The following is a 19,161-nucleotide window of genomic DNA, read 5'->3' on the forward strand; positions in this document are numbered from 1 at the left end:
GTGTGTGTGTGTGTGTGTGTGTGTGTGTGTATATATATATATATATATATATATATATATATATATATATATATATATATATATATATATATATATATATATATATATATATATATATCATACTAGCCCAGAAGCGTTGCCATGGACTGGCTTTTGCTAAGCATGCTCAGAGGTGATTCCATAGATTACAGACTAGTTGAGAGGCAGAGAATGAATCAACAGCATTTTTGCCCTTTAGGGAAAAGCTACACAATCACCATTGCTTCAATTATTCCAGTGCATAAAGATTCATAAGTGATTCTCCTGTGTTTGTGGTTCAATAAGCTATTGACCGGTGGAAACACTCAAGACATCCAGGTAACGTGACAGTTTTAAATCACCTCCGGCTCAGTTAACCCTGCCACAGACACAGTTGTTGTAATGTGGCAGGCCTTGTTAATCGATATGGGTGGTTTGTGCCCAGAGGAAATCAAATCCTGAACAGACATGTCCAGCATATACCTAGCATTAGGTGGTCTTGCATATTTGCAAGATCAGTTCATCTTTGTACAAGTGTTTCTCATTTCAGTTTATTTAGAAATTTGGGGGTTTATATAGTTGTAAACTGCGCCTGTTCCTCACCTAACTCATGTCATATCTCAAATCTCCAAATACTGGCATTGCAAAACAAAGGCAATTTCATATTGTCGAGTGGGCTGGTATTGAAGACTCCAATCAAAGATTGATTCAAATGCTAATTAGATAGTAATCATGAAACCTTTCACTCATGTTGGTTCCTTTTTGTGGCTCACAGTTTGACTAATCATCTTAACATTTCTCCAACACCTTTTTTTAAATATGTGTGTATGTTTTAAATATGTTCATTGGCTGATGAAAAGGCCACCCACAGTTATAGCCCTATCAGTTGTCAAGTACTATCAAATGTTTGTTTTTAGAGGGTTATGACTTTTGACAACATCTATGTCAGACTGCTCTCCAGAAAGTAAGTCTGTAACCACATTGGTGAGGTAGCCTGTCAGTAACTATTCACCCTACCCATGACCATGTCACAAAGGCAGAGATAAGAGCAGTGCATCGGACCAGGATTACAGGCCGATAGATGTACAAGAGCATCCACCTCACTGTTTTGTGCCTTCCAGTGGCTATATTTTACCACAGCAATTAAATTATCTCATGTTGTGTGTCTTACATGTATGTATTACAAAAAAATATGAATACATCTGCAGATTGTGAGATATAAATCACTTCTGTTTCAGATACTTTTGACCAGCTGCCTGCATATTTCCTAAATAATTCATAGCATTTCACAAACGGAAAACAAATTACTCAATAATAATAGCAACAATAAAACCTGAGTAGTTACTGCAGTCTTATCAGAGTGGCCATAGTGGTAATGGAGTGGAAATCCAGTTTGAATCTGTGGGGAATCAATTGTAAATCCAGTGGCAAGTTTGGAATTCTCCCACTCGGAGCCCAAGTCAAGACTGCACAGCAGCTGCGGATTATGGGGTAATAATGAGAATGGAAGCCATTACCGGCTGGTATTTACACACACATGCATTCTTCGAGCACAAGCACACAACAACCGTTGCAGTGTGAGAAGCAAAACAGACGTGATAATGTACATAAAGAAACCTCTAATTAAACTTTCCAAGTCACACCCTGTCAACCTAAAATAATCTGGGAATGTCGTGCTTGTGAGAAGTTATAGAGGACAACAACCAGAGTTTTCACCAACATGATAAACAGGATCAATTATCTGCCAGTCACAGGGCTGACACTCTTCATACTACATCACAAAACCATATTTTCTTAGCTTTGAAGCACCGATTATGTACCTTTGTGGATAACTGAAGTAGCACGCTATGCCTGCATGTCTTCTTTCTTCATCCCTATTTTCGATAACGTTTTCCCTCCAAGTATTATTCTTTGACCATGGTGCGTCCTTTATTTTATATTTTGTGTATACAGTTATTTTTTCTGACATTATTCTTCGAATGGGATGTACTTTTCTGAAAGGACAACCGACACCACTTTTTTGTTTTTTAACTGACACCAGAAAAACGTTTTATAGCATCTAAAATACCCAAAACACGCAGTATGATAGTTTTAGTCAAATGCAAAACACCAATAAATCAGAATCAGAATCATCTTTATTGCCAAGCATGTAGAACGCACAAGGAATTTGTTTGCGGTAGAACACGCTGCACTAGTATCATCATCAAAAAATTGCTAAGTGGCACTATACAGTTCCATTTGGGCTACTGTTGAAAGAGTTCAAAGAGTTAATGGCCTGGGGGAAGAAGCTGTTTAAATGTCTGCTGGATTTGGTGCGGATGGACCGGTAGCGCCTGCCTGAGGGGAGTAGCTGGAAAAGGTGGTGGGCAGGGTGCGGAGGGTCCAGTAGGATTTTCCGAGCCCTAGTTTGGATTGCAAGTCCTTGAGAGTGGGTAGGGTGGTGCCAATGATTTTTTCCGCCGTCCTAACTGTCCATTGAAGTCGGCTTTTGTCCATTTTTGTGGCGGCCCCGAACCAAACGGGGATGGAAGAACACAGGATGGATTCGATGACAGCCGTGTAGAAATGTTGCAGCACCTCCTGTGGCAGGCCATGCTTCTTTAGCAGCCTCAGTAAGTACATCCTCTGTGGGGCCTTTCTCAAGACAGAGTTGGTGTTGACCTCCTACTTCATGTCCTGGGAGACTGTGATTCCTAGGAACTTGAAGGTCTCAACGGTTGACACGAGGTAGCTGGATAGTGTGAGGGGTAGCTGTGGTGATGGATGTTTCCTGAAGTCCACGATCATCTCTACTGTATTGAGCGTGTTCGGCTCCAGGTTGTGACGGCTGCACCAGAGCTCCAGGTGCTCCACTTGTCGGTACGCAGACTCATCGCCGTCTTTGATGAGACCGATGACCGTGGTGTCGTCGGCGAACTTTATGAATTTGACAGCTGGGTGCGTTGAGGTGTCCAAAATCTGCAAAAAATTGAGCTGCGAATTGGGCATTTTCAGAAAGTCCCGCCCCCAGTTCGTGACGTCACACCAAGACGTCTTGCATTGCTAGTGAATCAAAACAATGGCTTCAGATTTGGAGAATATGCTTTCTTGTTACACATCCAGTTATGAATATGATTCAAATACTTCTGAAGAGGAAAGCATACATGTTTGCAATCGATTAAAGAATTTATTTTTGCCATTTTGAGGCAACATTGGGGGAAAATCTCTCACCCAAAAAAAGAGGCACAAAATTGCGACCTCCTGTGGCCACCTCCGTTTCCACAGGCTGATAAATTCCTTATATGGAGCTTGGACGCCCTCTTCTAGCCTCCTGGCAGCTTTTGGGTGCAACACGAGGTCCCCAGACCAAACAGGTACAGCAAAATACATTGACGTGATGCGTCTACAATGCGTCTTTTTTACGCTCAAGGGCAGTCCTTTAGTGACGTCACGTACGGACTTGTCACCAACTCAAAAACAAGACTTCCTGAATATATATATTTTTAGGGGGGGGGGGGAGTGTGAGTTGGGAAACCTTTCCAAGGTCAGCACAGCTTGTCAAATGTATCTGAAAGATTATCTGATTAATTATAGTGTAAAATGCTTTGCAAGTGAATTTCTCTTCTGAATGCGCTCAAAAAAATTAAGACCAATAATCGTGATGTTTCTTCACCTGTTACTGCTGGCAAATCCTTATTTGTGTGTTCAACAAAATATCTGACATTGGTCCTCTCTCTGGACAGAACTGTGTCTTTGTTTCAGGTGTTTTTAAGTGTATAGCAGGTTACTCACTGGAATAAAATGAAAAAGAGACATGTTTGTATGATGGAATCTCATGTTCTTAACTCACTCACTGCCATTCACAAATTTATTCGGGAATTGAAAATATGACATAGAGCGCCATTCCCGAATTTGTTCGGGTTTTCTTTTTTCATGTTTGGGTGCCGTAAAAGCGTTGGCCATGGCCGGTGGCAATTTTTTTTTTCTTTTTCACAAGGGGGCAGCATTTCCCTTTTTTTTCCATGTTAGTGCTTTTTTCCACCTTCAGCTGTTGTTCAAGCGCTATATAAACCAATATGTATGCATTGCATTGTATTTTGGACAGCCGCCCTCATTACAAAGTTATATAACTCCAGACCCATATAATTTAGGAATTAACATGTTTTTTTCCGATGAAAGAAGATAGTCTAAGGTTTCTAATGCTGAGTTAATGTTTATGTAGTCATAAAATATTCTGTGGGTTCTGAAATTTCAGTAAAAAATGACATATCCTGGCACTGGAGTGGACACATTTTTGCACATCTCTGGCAGTGAATGAGTTAAATTACTTTTTCTTCTTCGGATTTTTGGGCAGTCTGGATGACCTACGGCACAATAGTGCCTCTCACAGGTACTGTACTAAGGCTGTGGGAGGAAGTTGGGATTTCTGAATGTCTAATAGTTGTGAGGAAATATGTTCACTTATTTTATTTATTTGTTTCAAATGCATCTACAAAAGCAGCAACTACTAAAACTACACACCGATATGGGGAAAACATTTGTTGAAGAGTTGAAGGGATCAATGCTCAGACAGCTCACTAAGTAGTGGACTCAGACAGTGTTTTGCACTAACGTGAGACTGTCTAATTTTGGGAGATTTCATGTTCGCGATGGATTTGAGAGTAAACATGGGAGTTGTTATGTTGGATAACCTCAGGACCGCCTCACCCCTCCCTCTGGTAGAAAGACAGACGCACACACGCACACATGCACGCACGCACACACACACACACACACACACACACACACACACACACACACACACACACACACACACTCTTGTGTATGAAAAGCTGTTTAAAAAAAGACAAATGTTATAAAATGGAGTATGCACACGCGCACATACAAACACACACACGCACACACGCATACACACAGACACACACACGCACACACAATTTCACTTACACTTGTAAAAGCGCTGTATTGCAGCTGTTACCCCCCATATATACCCAGGGGTGCTCTCACAGGTGCATGCACAAACATCGTTCATCTGGAAATGGTCTTCCACCAAATACTCATAGCGGAAGTTGATGTAAAAATATGGAGTGGGTTGGTGATTAAAAATACGGTTATGCCTCAAAATGAGTCAAGAGAAGGAAATGGAAAGACGGTAGAACTTGGGCGGGAAAAATGGAATGTGAATGAGAGGAAACTAAAAGGTAAAAGAGAAAAAATATATATAATGGTAAAAGAAAATGGGTTTGCTGTTCTCATGTCATTTCTTGTAATAAGATGGCTCGTGTGATATAATGTCGCAGCAGTCACTTTTGTAATCCAGCACTCCAATGTTTAAAAACCCAGAGGCATCACAGTCCAAATAGAATGGCGATAAAAATCTAATTTCCGTTATCTACTGCTCATCATTGCTACATTTAGTATAACATAAATCCCTTCACGGGGTGTGCTGTGATGGTTGTGGAGCAAAAGTATGCGCATACATAATGCAGTTTAACTAATTCAAAGTTTTTATGTTTTGTTTTATTTTTTTTTCTTGTCCACACACACTGGCCAGGAAACATCACAGAAAGAAGCGGCTCCGGTATGATTGGCAGTTGCCTTTGTTGACTAAACTAAACCACACTAATCCACCGTCTGAAAACCTTGGCCAGGTAAGGAATTAGGAATCTTGGTCCGTATGTGTGAGTTGTGACAAAACCTAATCTCACTGAATGAAAAAAAATATTACAGGAGACACCTGAAGCAGCAGAGATAGGCAGAAGTCAAATAAGACATTAAGCTATGCAGCTACTTGTGGCTAAGTGATTGCACACCGAGTGTGTTTGTGTGATTGAGTGTCAGAGATGGTTTCTTGTTAGTTCAGCTGCCAGGGAGATTTGTGTTGGTGCATCGGTCCTGGAGGCCCTTAAACCTGCCTTGATCCCTGACCTTTCCAAGTCAGGCGATACGCCATTAGCTCCTAACTAACAATTACATAGGTCAAAGACTCAAAGATATCATCAAGAAGGAATTAGGAAAGAAAGAAATTATAGGCAAAATGAAATAAAGGACAAACATTTGGTTTAGGTGGGGTCACCAATAATTGAAGAAGTTCTTATTCATTCAGTATGACGCCATGGTGTTTCAGTATTATATTGCTTCTGTAAATGTTTGTTCTTGGTTTTGCCCTTACACCGGGTGGTGTGAAAAAAAACCTTAAAGGAATAGGTGTTGAAAATTATTTGTGTTGCTTTGATAAATTAATCCACTTTTTGGGTCAGCAAAGGCAGTGTTCTGGTGTATATGAATGGTTTTAGAGGTCACGAACAAAAACAATTCTGTCTGAGCTGTTTATTGAAAAGATCCACCAAGAAAAGTCTCGAGGAACCATGCACAATATGTGAAGCCTTTTGCTTACTCTGACAAGACACATCATACAATCTAATAGATTTTCTAGATGGTCATGGGGGTTTACCAGAGAAGCTAAGAACATATTTGACAGCCCCACCTGAGATCATTTTTCCTCACTAACACGGAAAGAAATAATCATTTTCGTGAATCTGCCATTTTGGGAGAATGACAGGACTCAATCTTTGCCAACCTGTCATAAGTGAATGTTCCCAAATGAGCACCAACAGGAAGCGCGTGTGTTAGACTGAGGGCCACTGTCAATTTGTGTTTGTGTGTGTATGTGTGTGTGAATTTTTGCATTTATTTGTGGGCCTTGCATGACATCAGTTCTTGGACGCTTGTAGGTAAATTAATAAGCAATAAAATAATGCTTCTATATTCATTCACTGTAGTCTCTTTTGAAAAAAAGGAATATGAAAAATGATCTTGAGACATTAGTTTAAAGATGAAGGAGAAAAAAAAACTGAAATCTAACACTTTCATGGAATTTCAATATGGGAAGAAAATGGGGGCTAAAGATCGCAATGAAAAAAGCACCTCGACAGAGATTGAGTAGATACAGCTGGACAATGTTGTAACAAAGGCAAAAGTTTGACCGTCGTGAATGTCACCATGCTTCGACGGTCAATTAAAGTTGAAATGTAAAAAACGGGAAAACACACTTTAAGAGCCTTCTACCTGTCTTTACCAATAAATGTCTTCCAGAAATGATTAATACACCAAGAAATAATGAATAACAAAGTGGCCCGCCCAGGAAACTAACATGATTACACTCTCCAGTGAATGAAGGGGTGTGCGCATATGCAGACACATGCTGGTATCAGGTTCGTGTGTGTGTGTGTGTGTGTGTGTGTGTGTGTGTGTGTGTGTGTGTGTGTGTGTGTGTGTGTGTGTGTGTGTGTGTGTGTGTGTGTGTGTGTGTGTCTGTGTGTGTGGTTGAATGTAAAGGGGAAAACTGAAGGGGGGAAAAACGATCGTCCAGAGTGAATGTATTCAAAATGTATTCGATAAAGGAAAGAAAAGGGAGAAGGACAGTGGACAAACCAATTATAGGAAAGAGCGAGGAAGCAGGAATGAAGACTTTCCAGATGGTAGGGGACTGTTGCCTCGGAAACACAGAAGAAGAGGGCAGAACAATGGAGATTTGGAGTGCTGGTTCACAAAACATCATAATACAGCCATGCCAGTTGGAAACTGATTGGTGAAGCTGTGGCCCAAAAAAAAATACTGATACTAGGGGTAACTAAGGTCACTTAGAGACGCTAAATGGACAGTTACAAAGAATACAATTAATTATATTCCTCACATGTGGCTCTGCTATGAACCTATATGGGAGCTACCGAGAGGTGGGTGAAGTAAGCATGTGGAGAAAAAGAAACATATATATATATATATATATATATATATATATATATATATATATATATATATATATATATATATATATATATATATATATATATATATATATATATGCCTTAATTGCACACATCAAAAGGTTACATAATTTGGAAAAAAATCACAACTGGAGGCTGACGCTAAATGAGTAGCCTTGAGATCCTGATATTTGACAGTTATTTTTTCACGGATATCATGCGACAATAGAAAATGAAATGTAAACTGTACGGGTATGAATGTAAACTGTGGTATACAGTCATACCCGTGGATGCCACCTTCCTGTCAAAAAAAAGAATTGTTTCAAGCTGACTGTTAGTCACTCTGATAAAATAATCTACAATATGTGTGTATTGTAAAATCAAAAGCTGGACAAACGTGCTGCAGTAGTCTGCGTGTAAGCAAACATTAACAATACCATGTGGAAATTATCCATATTTTCTCTGAGTTTCACAGGTAGTGACACTCATTGAGATAACTGTCACAGTTGGTCACATCAAACTAAGACATGATAATGTTAAATGGAAAATAAATTTGTGAGATATAGTGCATAACAGCGGTAAAATAATCATATTAGCTTTACTTAAAGTAAGTGCACTGGGTTTAATTGGGTGCATTTGGGCCTGAAAGTATCATGCCAAACCACTTAGACCGTTTAGTTGGTGACTTCCTCAAACATCATGAGATACATTACGTGAAGCATGTTTAATGAAACTACCTCAATAATTTCACATCTTGAGCCAATAGAGTCTCTGCTCCATGTAATAGTTTCAAGCTGGGGCATTGTCCTCCGAGTGTGATGACTTGATAAAAATTGCTTGTGAAATTACAAACCACAAAATAGCACAGCTACTAATTTGGTACATGAACAATTTTGAAATTATCGGTGGAGAAGTCGAGGAAGAACACAGTCAACCAGGTGAGCTCATTGTTTTGACAAAGGCAAACGGACCATTCAAGTATGTCTGCTGTTTGCATGGGTCACAGTCAAGACTGTTTCTGATTTGAAGTGAAATAGATAGTACTATATAACAATGGTTGACTGTAAAATGTATTGAAAGCGCAGGCTCTTTCACTACCATGGTAACAGGAACCATGTTGCCTATTGGGGCTGAGCACAGCCAGGGCCCCCGCATGGGTACAAGCCCTGCCACCAGACGCTTTCCAATGAGCCATACCCTCAGGCCTGGTTCTTGAAGGGGGCCCTGTTCACCCGTGTCCGAGCAAGGGACAACTTAATCTAGTTTTTTTATTCATCATAATGAACCGTGCTTTCTCAGGTCCCTCACCAAGGACCTGTTTGCCATGGGTGACCCCATCAAGGGCATAAATCCCCAGACAACTTAGGCCCGCAAAAGCAAATCTAGCATGTCTAGTGTCATTACGCTAGCTAAAGGCTGAACCGAAATTTCAAATTGAGCCATGTAAACCGCAAGAACAGTTATTTTTCACTTCAAATTTGAAAAATAGTTATTCATTAATTTGTAGTGCATTCTGTATGTAATATGTGGAGGAGATGAAACAATATAATACAAATTCAAGATAGCGCCGCGAGAGTGGCTGCCTTTCCAGTAGCTCCTGTATTTTGTTTTTCTACTTTCCTTCCTTCCATAACTTTGCTGCTGTGAAATGTAAATTTGTCCACTTCGAGACTAATAAAGGAAAATCCAATCCAATCCAAATTGCTTTATCAACAAACCACTGAACATGGACAGGTATCATATGCAGTAAATAAAGCAGTCACAAAGTTAGTAGAAAAAAACAGCAGTAGTAGTGGTAGTAGTAGAAACATTGTAATGGTTTCCCCAAATTCACAACGGCCCTCGGGAGGAAACTGTAACTACAATGTGACCCGCGGCAAGAAAAAAAAAGTTTGACATCCCTGCCATAGAGAATAGATGTTTTTGGCTTGCGGGAGGAAGCTAAAGTACCTGAATAAGATCTGAGAAGGGGTAGACATGCTAACCACATGTACCAACACATGTCATCTCTCAATCTATGCAATCAGATACATGTTATAAACAATTGTGTTATTACATCTTTACATTGAAATGATTTTTTTGTCAACTTTTGGGATGTACAAAGTAATTCCAGCAACAAGCAAAAATATATGAGGCATTGGGCAGACTCATGGAAGGGTCATTTTTGCATCTCCTGCATAATGAACAAACAAGAAGGGTTTTGATGAATCGAGACACAGAAAAAGAAAAAAAAACTGTGGACAATGGTCTTACTTATGTAGCAGTTGTAAAGTGGTCTGGGAAAATCTCAAGCCTGGTTGGGAGGTCTTCTCAAGAGAGATTGAGAGAGGCAGAAAGAGCGAGGGGCATTCCATTCTTTTCTCCCCAAAAGAGAGGCAAAGAATGCCCCCCCCCCCTTTTTGTTTTTATCCACACCTGAGAGAGCAAAAGGAAGTGGTTGAAGAGAATGCTATTTCACAAAGGAAAAAGTAGAAAATAGAGGAAAAGAATAGGAAGACAAGTAAAAGAGGCATGCAGAGGGGAAAGAATACAAAAAACAGCATGCACTTCTCATGAGTAATAATCAAATTATCATTCTAATGAGGAAATGACAGCCTTCCCGGAGACCTGAACAACATGTCTGACTGGTGAGTTAAATCCAATAAGAGTGATAACAAGGAAAAATGGGACAGGGTGTTTTGGCTAATCTAATTGGGTCAAAACTGCATTTCAAACAACAGATTGCGATCAACAACAGAAATCCTGGTAGATATCATAATTTCAAAACCAAAAATTGATGTGCTGTCAAAGCAATACACAATTTAAGGCAACACAAGCATAAACGTTGACTAACGCAATGAATACAGCTGTAAACCAGCATGGTTTCCCCATCGAAAAATGTTACATAATACAATATGTCTCAAAACAAAAGCCACTTTATTCCTGAATTCGCAAGGAATTTGCACATCAATGGCACAGAAGCTTGATGTGGGTTTTGGAAAGACCCCCTCAAGTTGTGCACACTATGGTCGAAGTGCAAAGATCTAAAGTTTATTTGACATGTGGAGATGCAATGGTGGTCATGTTTTCACGATAAAAGGGACGGGAAGTTAAATTATACATTCCAGTTAAGTTGAGGTTGGTGGGCCAAGGGAAAAAAGTAAATAAACAATATCCTGTGCTGCTAATTTGAAAAATGCAACAAAATTGTTTCCTGCACCCATCATCAATCAGTCATCAACATAACATTCGGCAGCATGCGTGTCATTTTGTGAAATCTAGCAATACTTGAGAGAATAAAACTAAAGACTCAGTCAACCAACTCCAAGCTTCACCTAAGCCAATACACAACTCCACAATCAATTCAGCAATGCATTTCCGGCTGATTTATTTCAAATGAGGAATCTGCTACCAACATAAGCGTATCGTTTGATTTCACAAATGACGATCACGTCTAATCTGTTTGTCGTTCCAAACTATTGTAAACAATGAAAGCATGTGATCATCTTCAAAGGCATTTTCATTGACAATTAAAATGATCGCTAAAGCCACTCACAAAAAATATATACAGTGATACCTCAGCTTACGAACGCTTTAGCTAGCACACTTTTCGCCTTACACACACTTTCTGGGAACCAATTAAGTTCGTACGTCAAGGTATCACTGTATATAAATAAATAAAAACAACACTTGTTTCATCGAGCCCACTGATATTTAGAGTACTAAAGTAGGTGATCCAAGGTTGCCATGGCAGCGACCGAAATCATATTCACCTTAGTACAAGGCAGTGTAGCGGCGCCATGATTTTAAAGCTCCAATTCTCAGGTAGAATCACCACATGTTGATTTAGCTTTGCTGGCTGTTTACAGTTGAAACTGTCTCTCAGCAGGGGACTATTGTTCCAGTATAATGCAGCACTGTGAGATAAAAGTGGAGACGTGTGAGAACCTGGTAAAATAGGGATAGAAGGTGTGACATGGAGGATGGGAGGGAAATGGTGGAGTGGCGGCAGTGATAAGTACAATAGCAGTATCTGGTTCCTCATTTCTCTTCCCCTTTTGTATCTATTCAAACATAGATGAAGAATGGCCTGTGTTTTTGAAGGTAGGTATGAGCAATAAACCAACCAAATGGGCTGCTTCTCAAGCACTTCCAAATATGGGCACGCTTGACCCGGGATGCTGTCGTCCTTGCGCGGTTACAGACATGGACATGCACATAAAGAAGAGTTTTCCAACTGACTGGTGTTTTTCATTGTTTGTTTGCATTAAGTGCAATAGACCTTGTAAGGCAGAGCTATTGTATGTGGTGGTTTTAAGCACAACAGATACAATAACTGCTCTTTAGCTCAACAGTAACCATCAAGAAGGAGTGGCAATAAAGAGTTTGTGGGCATTTCTTTTGAAGAACTGTTCACGATGTCTTAAAGTGTTGCTTGCTGTGTGGTGTGTTCATTTGAGTACACTATCACTACACAGCTGTCTCATGGGCTCACCAGTGGGCTCCAATGACGGTTGTCTCTGTTCAATGAGAGAGGGCCACCTTCTTAAAAAGGCTCATTTTATCAGGACAAGAAATGAAGTGTGTATAGTATACGATACATTTTCATTCTTGGAGTGTTTTAATGAAAACGAAACACCACAGACCCCTCTGAACTATTTTAACTTGTGAAAAAAGGTATAATTAAAATATCATCTAACTGTTGGTTCCCTAATCAAAACAAATATGGATTGAAAAATATATTTTCCCCTGTTGCTGTTTCTTTCTCAATGGAACAGTAAACTCTCCAAGGCCAGTATGCAAATTGGAATGTCTCATTCATGGTCCGGCATGCTATCAGCACACACTATTAGCCGTGACTCCGCATCACTTTGCAGGGTTGCTCGAAGCAAGGAAGAATAATTTATCATTGCAAAGGTACTAAATTGAACAAAGTGGAAAAACATTTTATGTCAGAAATCGTTTTGTGGTCAAAATCTTTCCACCTTGGTGGAGGTCAGTGGGCAACCAAGTAGGGTTCTCGTTGCTAAGGCATGAAACTGAGACAGTGCCTTGTACGTGTGAGCGTGTGTTTCCAATTTCTCAAGGCTTCTCAAAGCGACAGCGAGACCCCCTAACGATCATCACTGCTCTCAGCTCCATCTGCTAAAGTCGTCACCAGCCCAGACACATTGCCTCCCCCTTGCTCACTCACATGCAGAGACATGCACAAACACACACACATGGAAGAGGTGTAAAAAAGACATCCCATCGCATTTTTAACTGAGATGGGAACCAGACAAAAATGGTCTTATGCTTAGTACTTCAACCATTGGTTGAAAAGTTTTGCAACAGAAAATAACTCTTGTTTGATGTTAAAATACTTCTCAGCACACAGTCATTAACATTGAAGTGAAAATATTTATAAAAGAAAGGTTTTAGAGTCTTGATTCTAAATTTCGTATCTAATTTCATGTGTATGTATTTAATTCGTGTCGGTAGGAAAGCTAAAGAGCTGTGAATTGGCATTAGAGCAAAGTTAGCTAGCACATTAGCCTGACCATCATGTCCTGCTTTAACAAGCTCATGGTAATTAAAAGAACATTGACATTTTGACTTCAAGAGATTAATGAAAATTAAAATTAGCAGGCTCAATGGGAAATTTTCACCGCGAGACATTTCTTAGACTTTAGGTACTTCATTTTAGGAAAAGTCTTTAACCCAGGTGGACATATCAATTCCTTTAAATATGCCCACTCGTATGATTTAAGTGTTCATTTATGATACAGTGCAAATAAAGAAATATAAAAGGTAATATTTTAAAATGAAATAAATACAGATTTTCTGAAGCCTCATTTATTGTTGTCATTTCTTTAGGGCTTAGTTTGCTACATTTCTTTTGTGGTTGCCATCAAAGAACTGTAATTTTAATTAATGTAGAATAATTTGCAGCTTAGTTCAGATATTTTCAAATAGATGGTGCAGGAATGTGTATTAGAAAGGAAAATCCGTAAAAGTATGCAAAAACAACAGTATATTAATACTTCCAACATTAACAAAGACTGACTTTTATTGGATGTTCAACACTTTTGAATACATTCTGTAACGCTTTGCTGCTTGTCTTGCTGAAGAGAAAAGGAGAAATGTGGGGGATGGGCACGTGTCAAATGTAATCTGACTGGCCTCTTCATTAACAGCGATAAATCAAGACGCAAGCAGCAGAAATTGGAAGATTGCATTGCAATACAAGTATACATTTTACCTGGGAAATAGAGTAGAACAATTGTGTGGGTCATAAACAACACAGTGAAACACATCTATGGGACACGTGATTCTTACACAAGTTCAGTAACAGAGTACCTTTACTCCTTTACAGTATTAAACTGGCAATCTATTGCTGACTTGTTGAGTCTTTGGAGGTGTGACGAAAGTTGCAATCACTATCCCATTTCACAGTTTGATTTTACACGCAACTTTTATCTTTAGACAAGCGTTTCGATTTAATTTGTTATTTTTATTAATGTATTTTTACTTGAGGCAAGCAGGACCGTCAAAAAATGATAGGTGAGTGACTTCACACATAAGTATACAAATGCAAAAAAAAATGTAATGATACACACGTAGGCTTGGAAGTAAGGGATTGCCTTGAAAATTGAGATGCTAAAAGGCACCGGTGATGCATAGAGAATACTCAATATCTACAACTGTGTTTCCCATTAAGAGGGACATGTGTAAACGGTGGGGAAGCATCTGTGGTCCATCACTTGTCCCCAACAAGTGTTTCACAAACTTTGCACTGCAACTTTGACCTTTAGCCATTTTATGGTCTTAGCGTAGCACAAAACAGAACCCAGTAGAAACTACAACACCGGTAAGATGCAAATTTTGAGGCAGAGGCTGATTATGATATTTGGCAGAATTCAATTGCGAAAACCCAAATTGGCTGATTAAAAAGAATATTGTCGTTCTTTTCAGGCATTGAAGAGTAAATCTGACGTTATTGTTTCGTGTATTCCACTTGAGCGGCCAAAAAGTGGAACACATTACATGAACAAAAACGTCTTGGTATGCACAGTTGAGCATGTGATTCATAGAATGGAATGTCATGCAGAATCCCCCAAGAACTTAAAGGACAACCGACGTCACTTTTTTGTTACCTAACTGACATCAGAAAAATGTTTTATAGCATCTAAAATACCCAAAACACGCAGTATGATATTTTGTGTCAATTGGGAGTAGAACACAGAGTCACATATGGTTCTTTTTTTTCTTTTCAACGCCTGGATTGGTGGAGTGAGACAATATATTAGAATGGTAGGTATTTGGGAGAGTGGGGAGCGGGAGAAACCAAAAGTAAAGAAACAAGATCAGTACCTTGGCAGGGAGGCATACCGACGCTCCACCTCTTCATATTGTGGTACGATTTGATGATCTTTCCCTCTGGCCAGAATCTGCAACAGATAAAGCAAAAGTTGTGCTTGCGTTCGTGTGTCTGTGGATCAATGTTTAGTGTGCAATTTTAGCATATTCAAGACAAAGAAGGTTGGAAAGACCCCCTCAGGTTCCCTCAAGGCTTGGTGACACTGTATGTCTGATCCTGTGGCTTCCTAACACTCACTGATGCTTCTGATGTTTTCTTACGGTTAAATGAAAGTATTCCACAGTCTTAGCCTATCTCATGCTGCCTTTTGCGTGGCCTTCCTCTTCCCTCAGCAGTTTCACACACAACCCTGACACTTTCAATGGGAAAATATTCTTAAACAGAAAGATAATATGACTTGTAAATTGCTAACATAAGTATTTAAACAGTAAAAATGCGCATATAAAAATGTGTAATATAAACTCATTAGTTTGTATATTCCTGTACCTGTGTGTGAGTGATAAGGATATAATTTAGGATTGACAAAGGCTAGTTATTAGGGACTTAAGAGTTTGAGCCGACAGGTGGAAATGGTCTCTTTTGACGGGATTTTTTTGTGAATGTTTCACTCCAACTCACAGTCATGTTTCATCTCCTACTCGGGAAATAATATATGTTCCCCCACGTATTCATTCTTTGCTTCCCCAACACTCAGAATGTCTGCGCGCTTATCCCGGTCTATTCATAGGGGATATTTGAGCTTTTGCAGTTCCTATGAAAGACTCCAACTTAACTTGAAACATCACAACCCAAAACGTACTCTCAGTAGAGATCATATGGAAACGTGTAAATGCAACTCCGTTTAACATACTCCAGAGAGCGGGATGTGATACATATAAGATTGTTGGACAGCATTCGAACAATACCTTTATCAAAAGTACACATGCTTTTTGCCAGCACATCACATGTCACGGAAATAACCCAAATGTAAAGCTTGTTTACACACCGTGAAATAGAGCACTATGTAAGCATCACACCCAAGAAAACACAACTAAGGCATTGGTGAAGTGTTTGCACATGTCCAAGGAAGAAGACAAAGGAATGGATATTAAAAAAAACAAAAACAAAACAAAAAAGAAACTAGGTTCTTCTCCTTTCGAATCGCGGTAATATTGTCAACATAAAAAGGTCTGAGCGTGAGATATTTCACACATCCTCTTTACTTTGCATTCAAGGGAATGATGCCAGGAGAGATATAAAGCACATTTGATGGCATCGCTTTCTTTTGAACACCTGTCTTTATAGCTCTAATATCTCAGGTATACAGATAGTGGGATATTAGCGGGGGACAGATATGTGGAGTGAATGAATGAAAGGCTATTGGTTGGAGAAGAAAGGAAAAAAGAGAGATTGCATGAATGAGAAGTAAATGAGCCAGAGCGGTTGAAATACATTGAACGGATATAATGAAGCCACTGAGCGAAGAGGCGGTGGGAGGAAAGACATGAGAAGGGGATTATAACGGGAAGAAGAGAATTGGGTGAAGAAAGGCCTGACGGTGTGGCGAGGTGATGGAAACATTAACAATGTGAATCAAACAAGATAGCTCAAGGGGTGAGAAAATAAGAAAGGCTGGGTGATTACAACACCCAACAAAAAGGTCAGGAGGAGAAAAAAAAACATGAAAATAAAACATGGATAGAGTCAGATGGAGTCGGAGAGACAATATTTGATCGAGTCATCTTAACAATAAAGTAAATAATAGTCTGTGTTGTACTTTGCATCTCCAGACATCCCACATCAACGCTGACAATGGTTTCTTGAAAATATGCAAATTGGATCTAGCTATTGATTTTTGATCAGACCCGAATCGTACTGCAGTGATTAACGGTGAATAATTCGGTGAATTTGTCTTAGTTTCCTCCAAATGATTTCACACCAACTAATGCATTGAGGGATAGTGTCTCATTCTTAAGAACTGCCAAATGGCAAACAAACATGTTCATGTGTTTCATCAGGTTTAAATTGTTGGCCTCTAGAGCTTTAAGGAGACTTCTAAGGGACGAGAATTGTGTGATTTGCATTATCAAAAGCCAGTGGGATAAAGGTGAAGTGCAAAAAAAAAAAAAAAAAAAAATCTCACACCTCAAGGGATTGAGACTAAACAGTATGAACATTAGAGTTCTAATGTAGTGAAAATAATGACTTTCAAATGTGACACACCACAGAGACAAGTGCTGTTTACAACCCCACTATTTTATATTCAATTTCAAAAAAAGACAGCAGCATACTAAATAAATAAATAAAAAGAAGTGGCTTCAAAATCCTGAAAAAAATCAAGCTGTTCTATCAATTTGATTCAGCATGATTCAGACTGGATCTGGTCTACACTCTGCCTTTGAACTATCAATAAAGTTGAAACAAGTCCAAATTTCACTGTTTTCTAGCCAAGTTCTCACCTTCTTACTTTTGTTTTTTTTTGTTTCAAGCTCTGTCCTCTGCCTTTCGTGTTCTTCATGTGCAGCTCTGTGTTTCTGTAACGCCCCCCCCCCCCCCCCCACTGCGTGTGTCCTGCTGCATGTGTCCCCTCCCTCCTCTACCACGGATCTTGACCAATCACGTGTGGCTTTAAACGAAGACTGCAGGCGGGGAATAGAGGACAAAAAAAGTCGGCTGCCATTTCCAGCTCGTTCTTAGGCGCTCCAAGAACCGGATTGTTCGCAAACGACACATCACTCATTGGGGCGCTCTGTGTGTTTCCCGAAAAATAGTTTGTATGCCAAGATTATATTCTCACGAATTTAACGATCATAAGGTCAGCTACAGCGTTCGTAAGCCGAGGTATCACTGTATTAAATAGTTATGTTCGTATGCGTTCAGCAATTGTCATTTACTGTACAACTTTTTACAAACCTTTTTTGAATTGACATTACAGTGTCTTTCAGAACACCACTAAATATTGAGGCTCATACGTCTGTGTAAGCTCTCAGTCGTACAGGAGTGGTCCATCGATGAGAAGGTTTCTTCAGCCGTCATCTGTACAAAAGTGAAGGTTTCGGACGTTTCGCCTCCTATCCAAGAGGCTTCGTCAGCGAACTAAAGTCTGACTGGTCGTATCGGCCCCATTTATATATCCCTAATGTCCAGACATGGTGGCGCCGGACACAGCTATGATAGGTCCCTACTCTCCTGTGGCCCCACTGATTGTTCCTACATTCCTGACTAACGACTGGCCTATTACCCCCACTCCCCCCGGTATCACCTTATCAGCATAACGACCCTCATCAGCATTGCGAAAGTTGCCTAACCTGTTTTGCCTAAGCAGGCTATTGTATGAACGATCCAAATTGAACCTCACCAAAAAGAAGTCTTTAGGAAGGCTACGCACACTGACCAATACTTACTTTTCGACCCTTTACAACATAAACTAGGAGTTATCAGAACCCTCCAGCATAGGGCTAAACTAATACCAACTAGCACTGAAGGTAGAGAAAAGGAGTCAAAACATATCAGGAGAGCACTCACTAACTGTGGGTACCCTCAGTGGTCATTCAACAAATGTCAGAAAGAAAGAATAGCGAATGAAACCAATAATTCTCAAGATACAAAAAGGAGAGGAGTAGCAGTACCGTACATTGCAGGAGTTTCTGAAAAATTACAAAGAGTCCTTTGGCAACATAAAATTCCTACTTATTTCAAACCGATAAACACGTTAAGGCAAAAATTAGTGCATCCAAAAGATAGGCTACCAAATGAAAAACAAAGTAATGTAGTTTATTCCATACATTGTAAGAATGAAAATTGTAAAGAGCAGTACATTGGGGAGACTCAACAAATTCTCAAAAAAAGACTTTATCAACATCGCAGGGATAATATAAGTGGACCTCAATCGGCAGTACATTTGCACCTAAAAGCTAGCAACCACCCATTTGACGACAATGAGGTTAAAATCTTAGCGAAAGAACATAGATGGTTTGAAAGGGGGGTAAAAGAAGCGATTCTTATAAAACAACAAAATCCTTCATTAAACCGATCTGGTGGGATGAGGTTCAATTTGGATCGTTCATACAATAGCCTGCT

At 39.6% G+C, this 19,161-nt stretch overlaps 1 protein-coding gene across 4 annotated transcripts in view; it reads right to left on the bottom strand.

The window, feature by feature from the left end:
• The window catches only part of LOC148894763 (partitioning defective 3 homolog B-like), a 141,775-nt gene that overhangs the window by 5,949 nt on the left and 116,665 nt on the right, over positions 1-19,161 (bottom strand). For 3 of the 4 annotated variants that reach the window (XM_089002561.1, XM_089002560.1, XM_089002562.1), the window contains one exon: positions 15,096-15,172. In XM_089002561.1, coding sequence (XP_088858687.1) covers positions 15,096-15,172 — 77 coding nt within the window. Of the gene's footprint in view, positions 1-2,201; positions 2,977-15,095; positions 15,173-19,161 lie in introns of those variants that run through there. The other variant, XM_089002563.1, reaches the window with a different exon arrangement.

Source organism: Hippocampus bargibanti, linkage group LG08 (assembly GCF_051943395.1).
Source record: "Hippocampus bargibanti isolate YZ-2025 linkage group LG08, ASM5194339v1, whole genome shotgun sequence".
NCBI lineage: Eukaryota > Metazoa > Chordata > Actinopteri > Syngnathiformes > Syngnathidae > Hippocampus > Hippocampus bargibanti.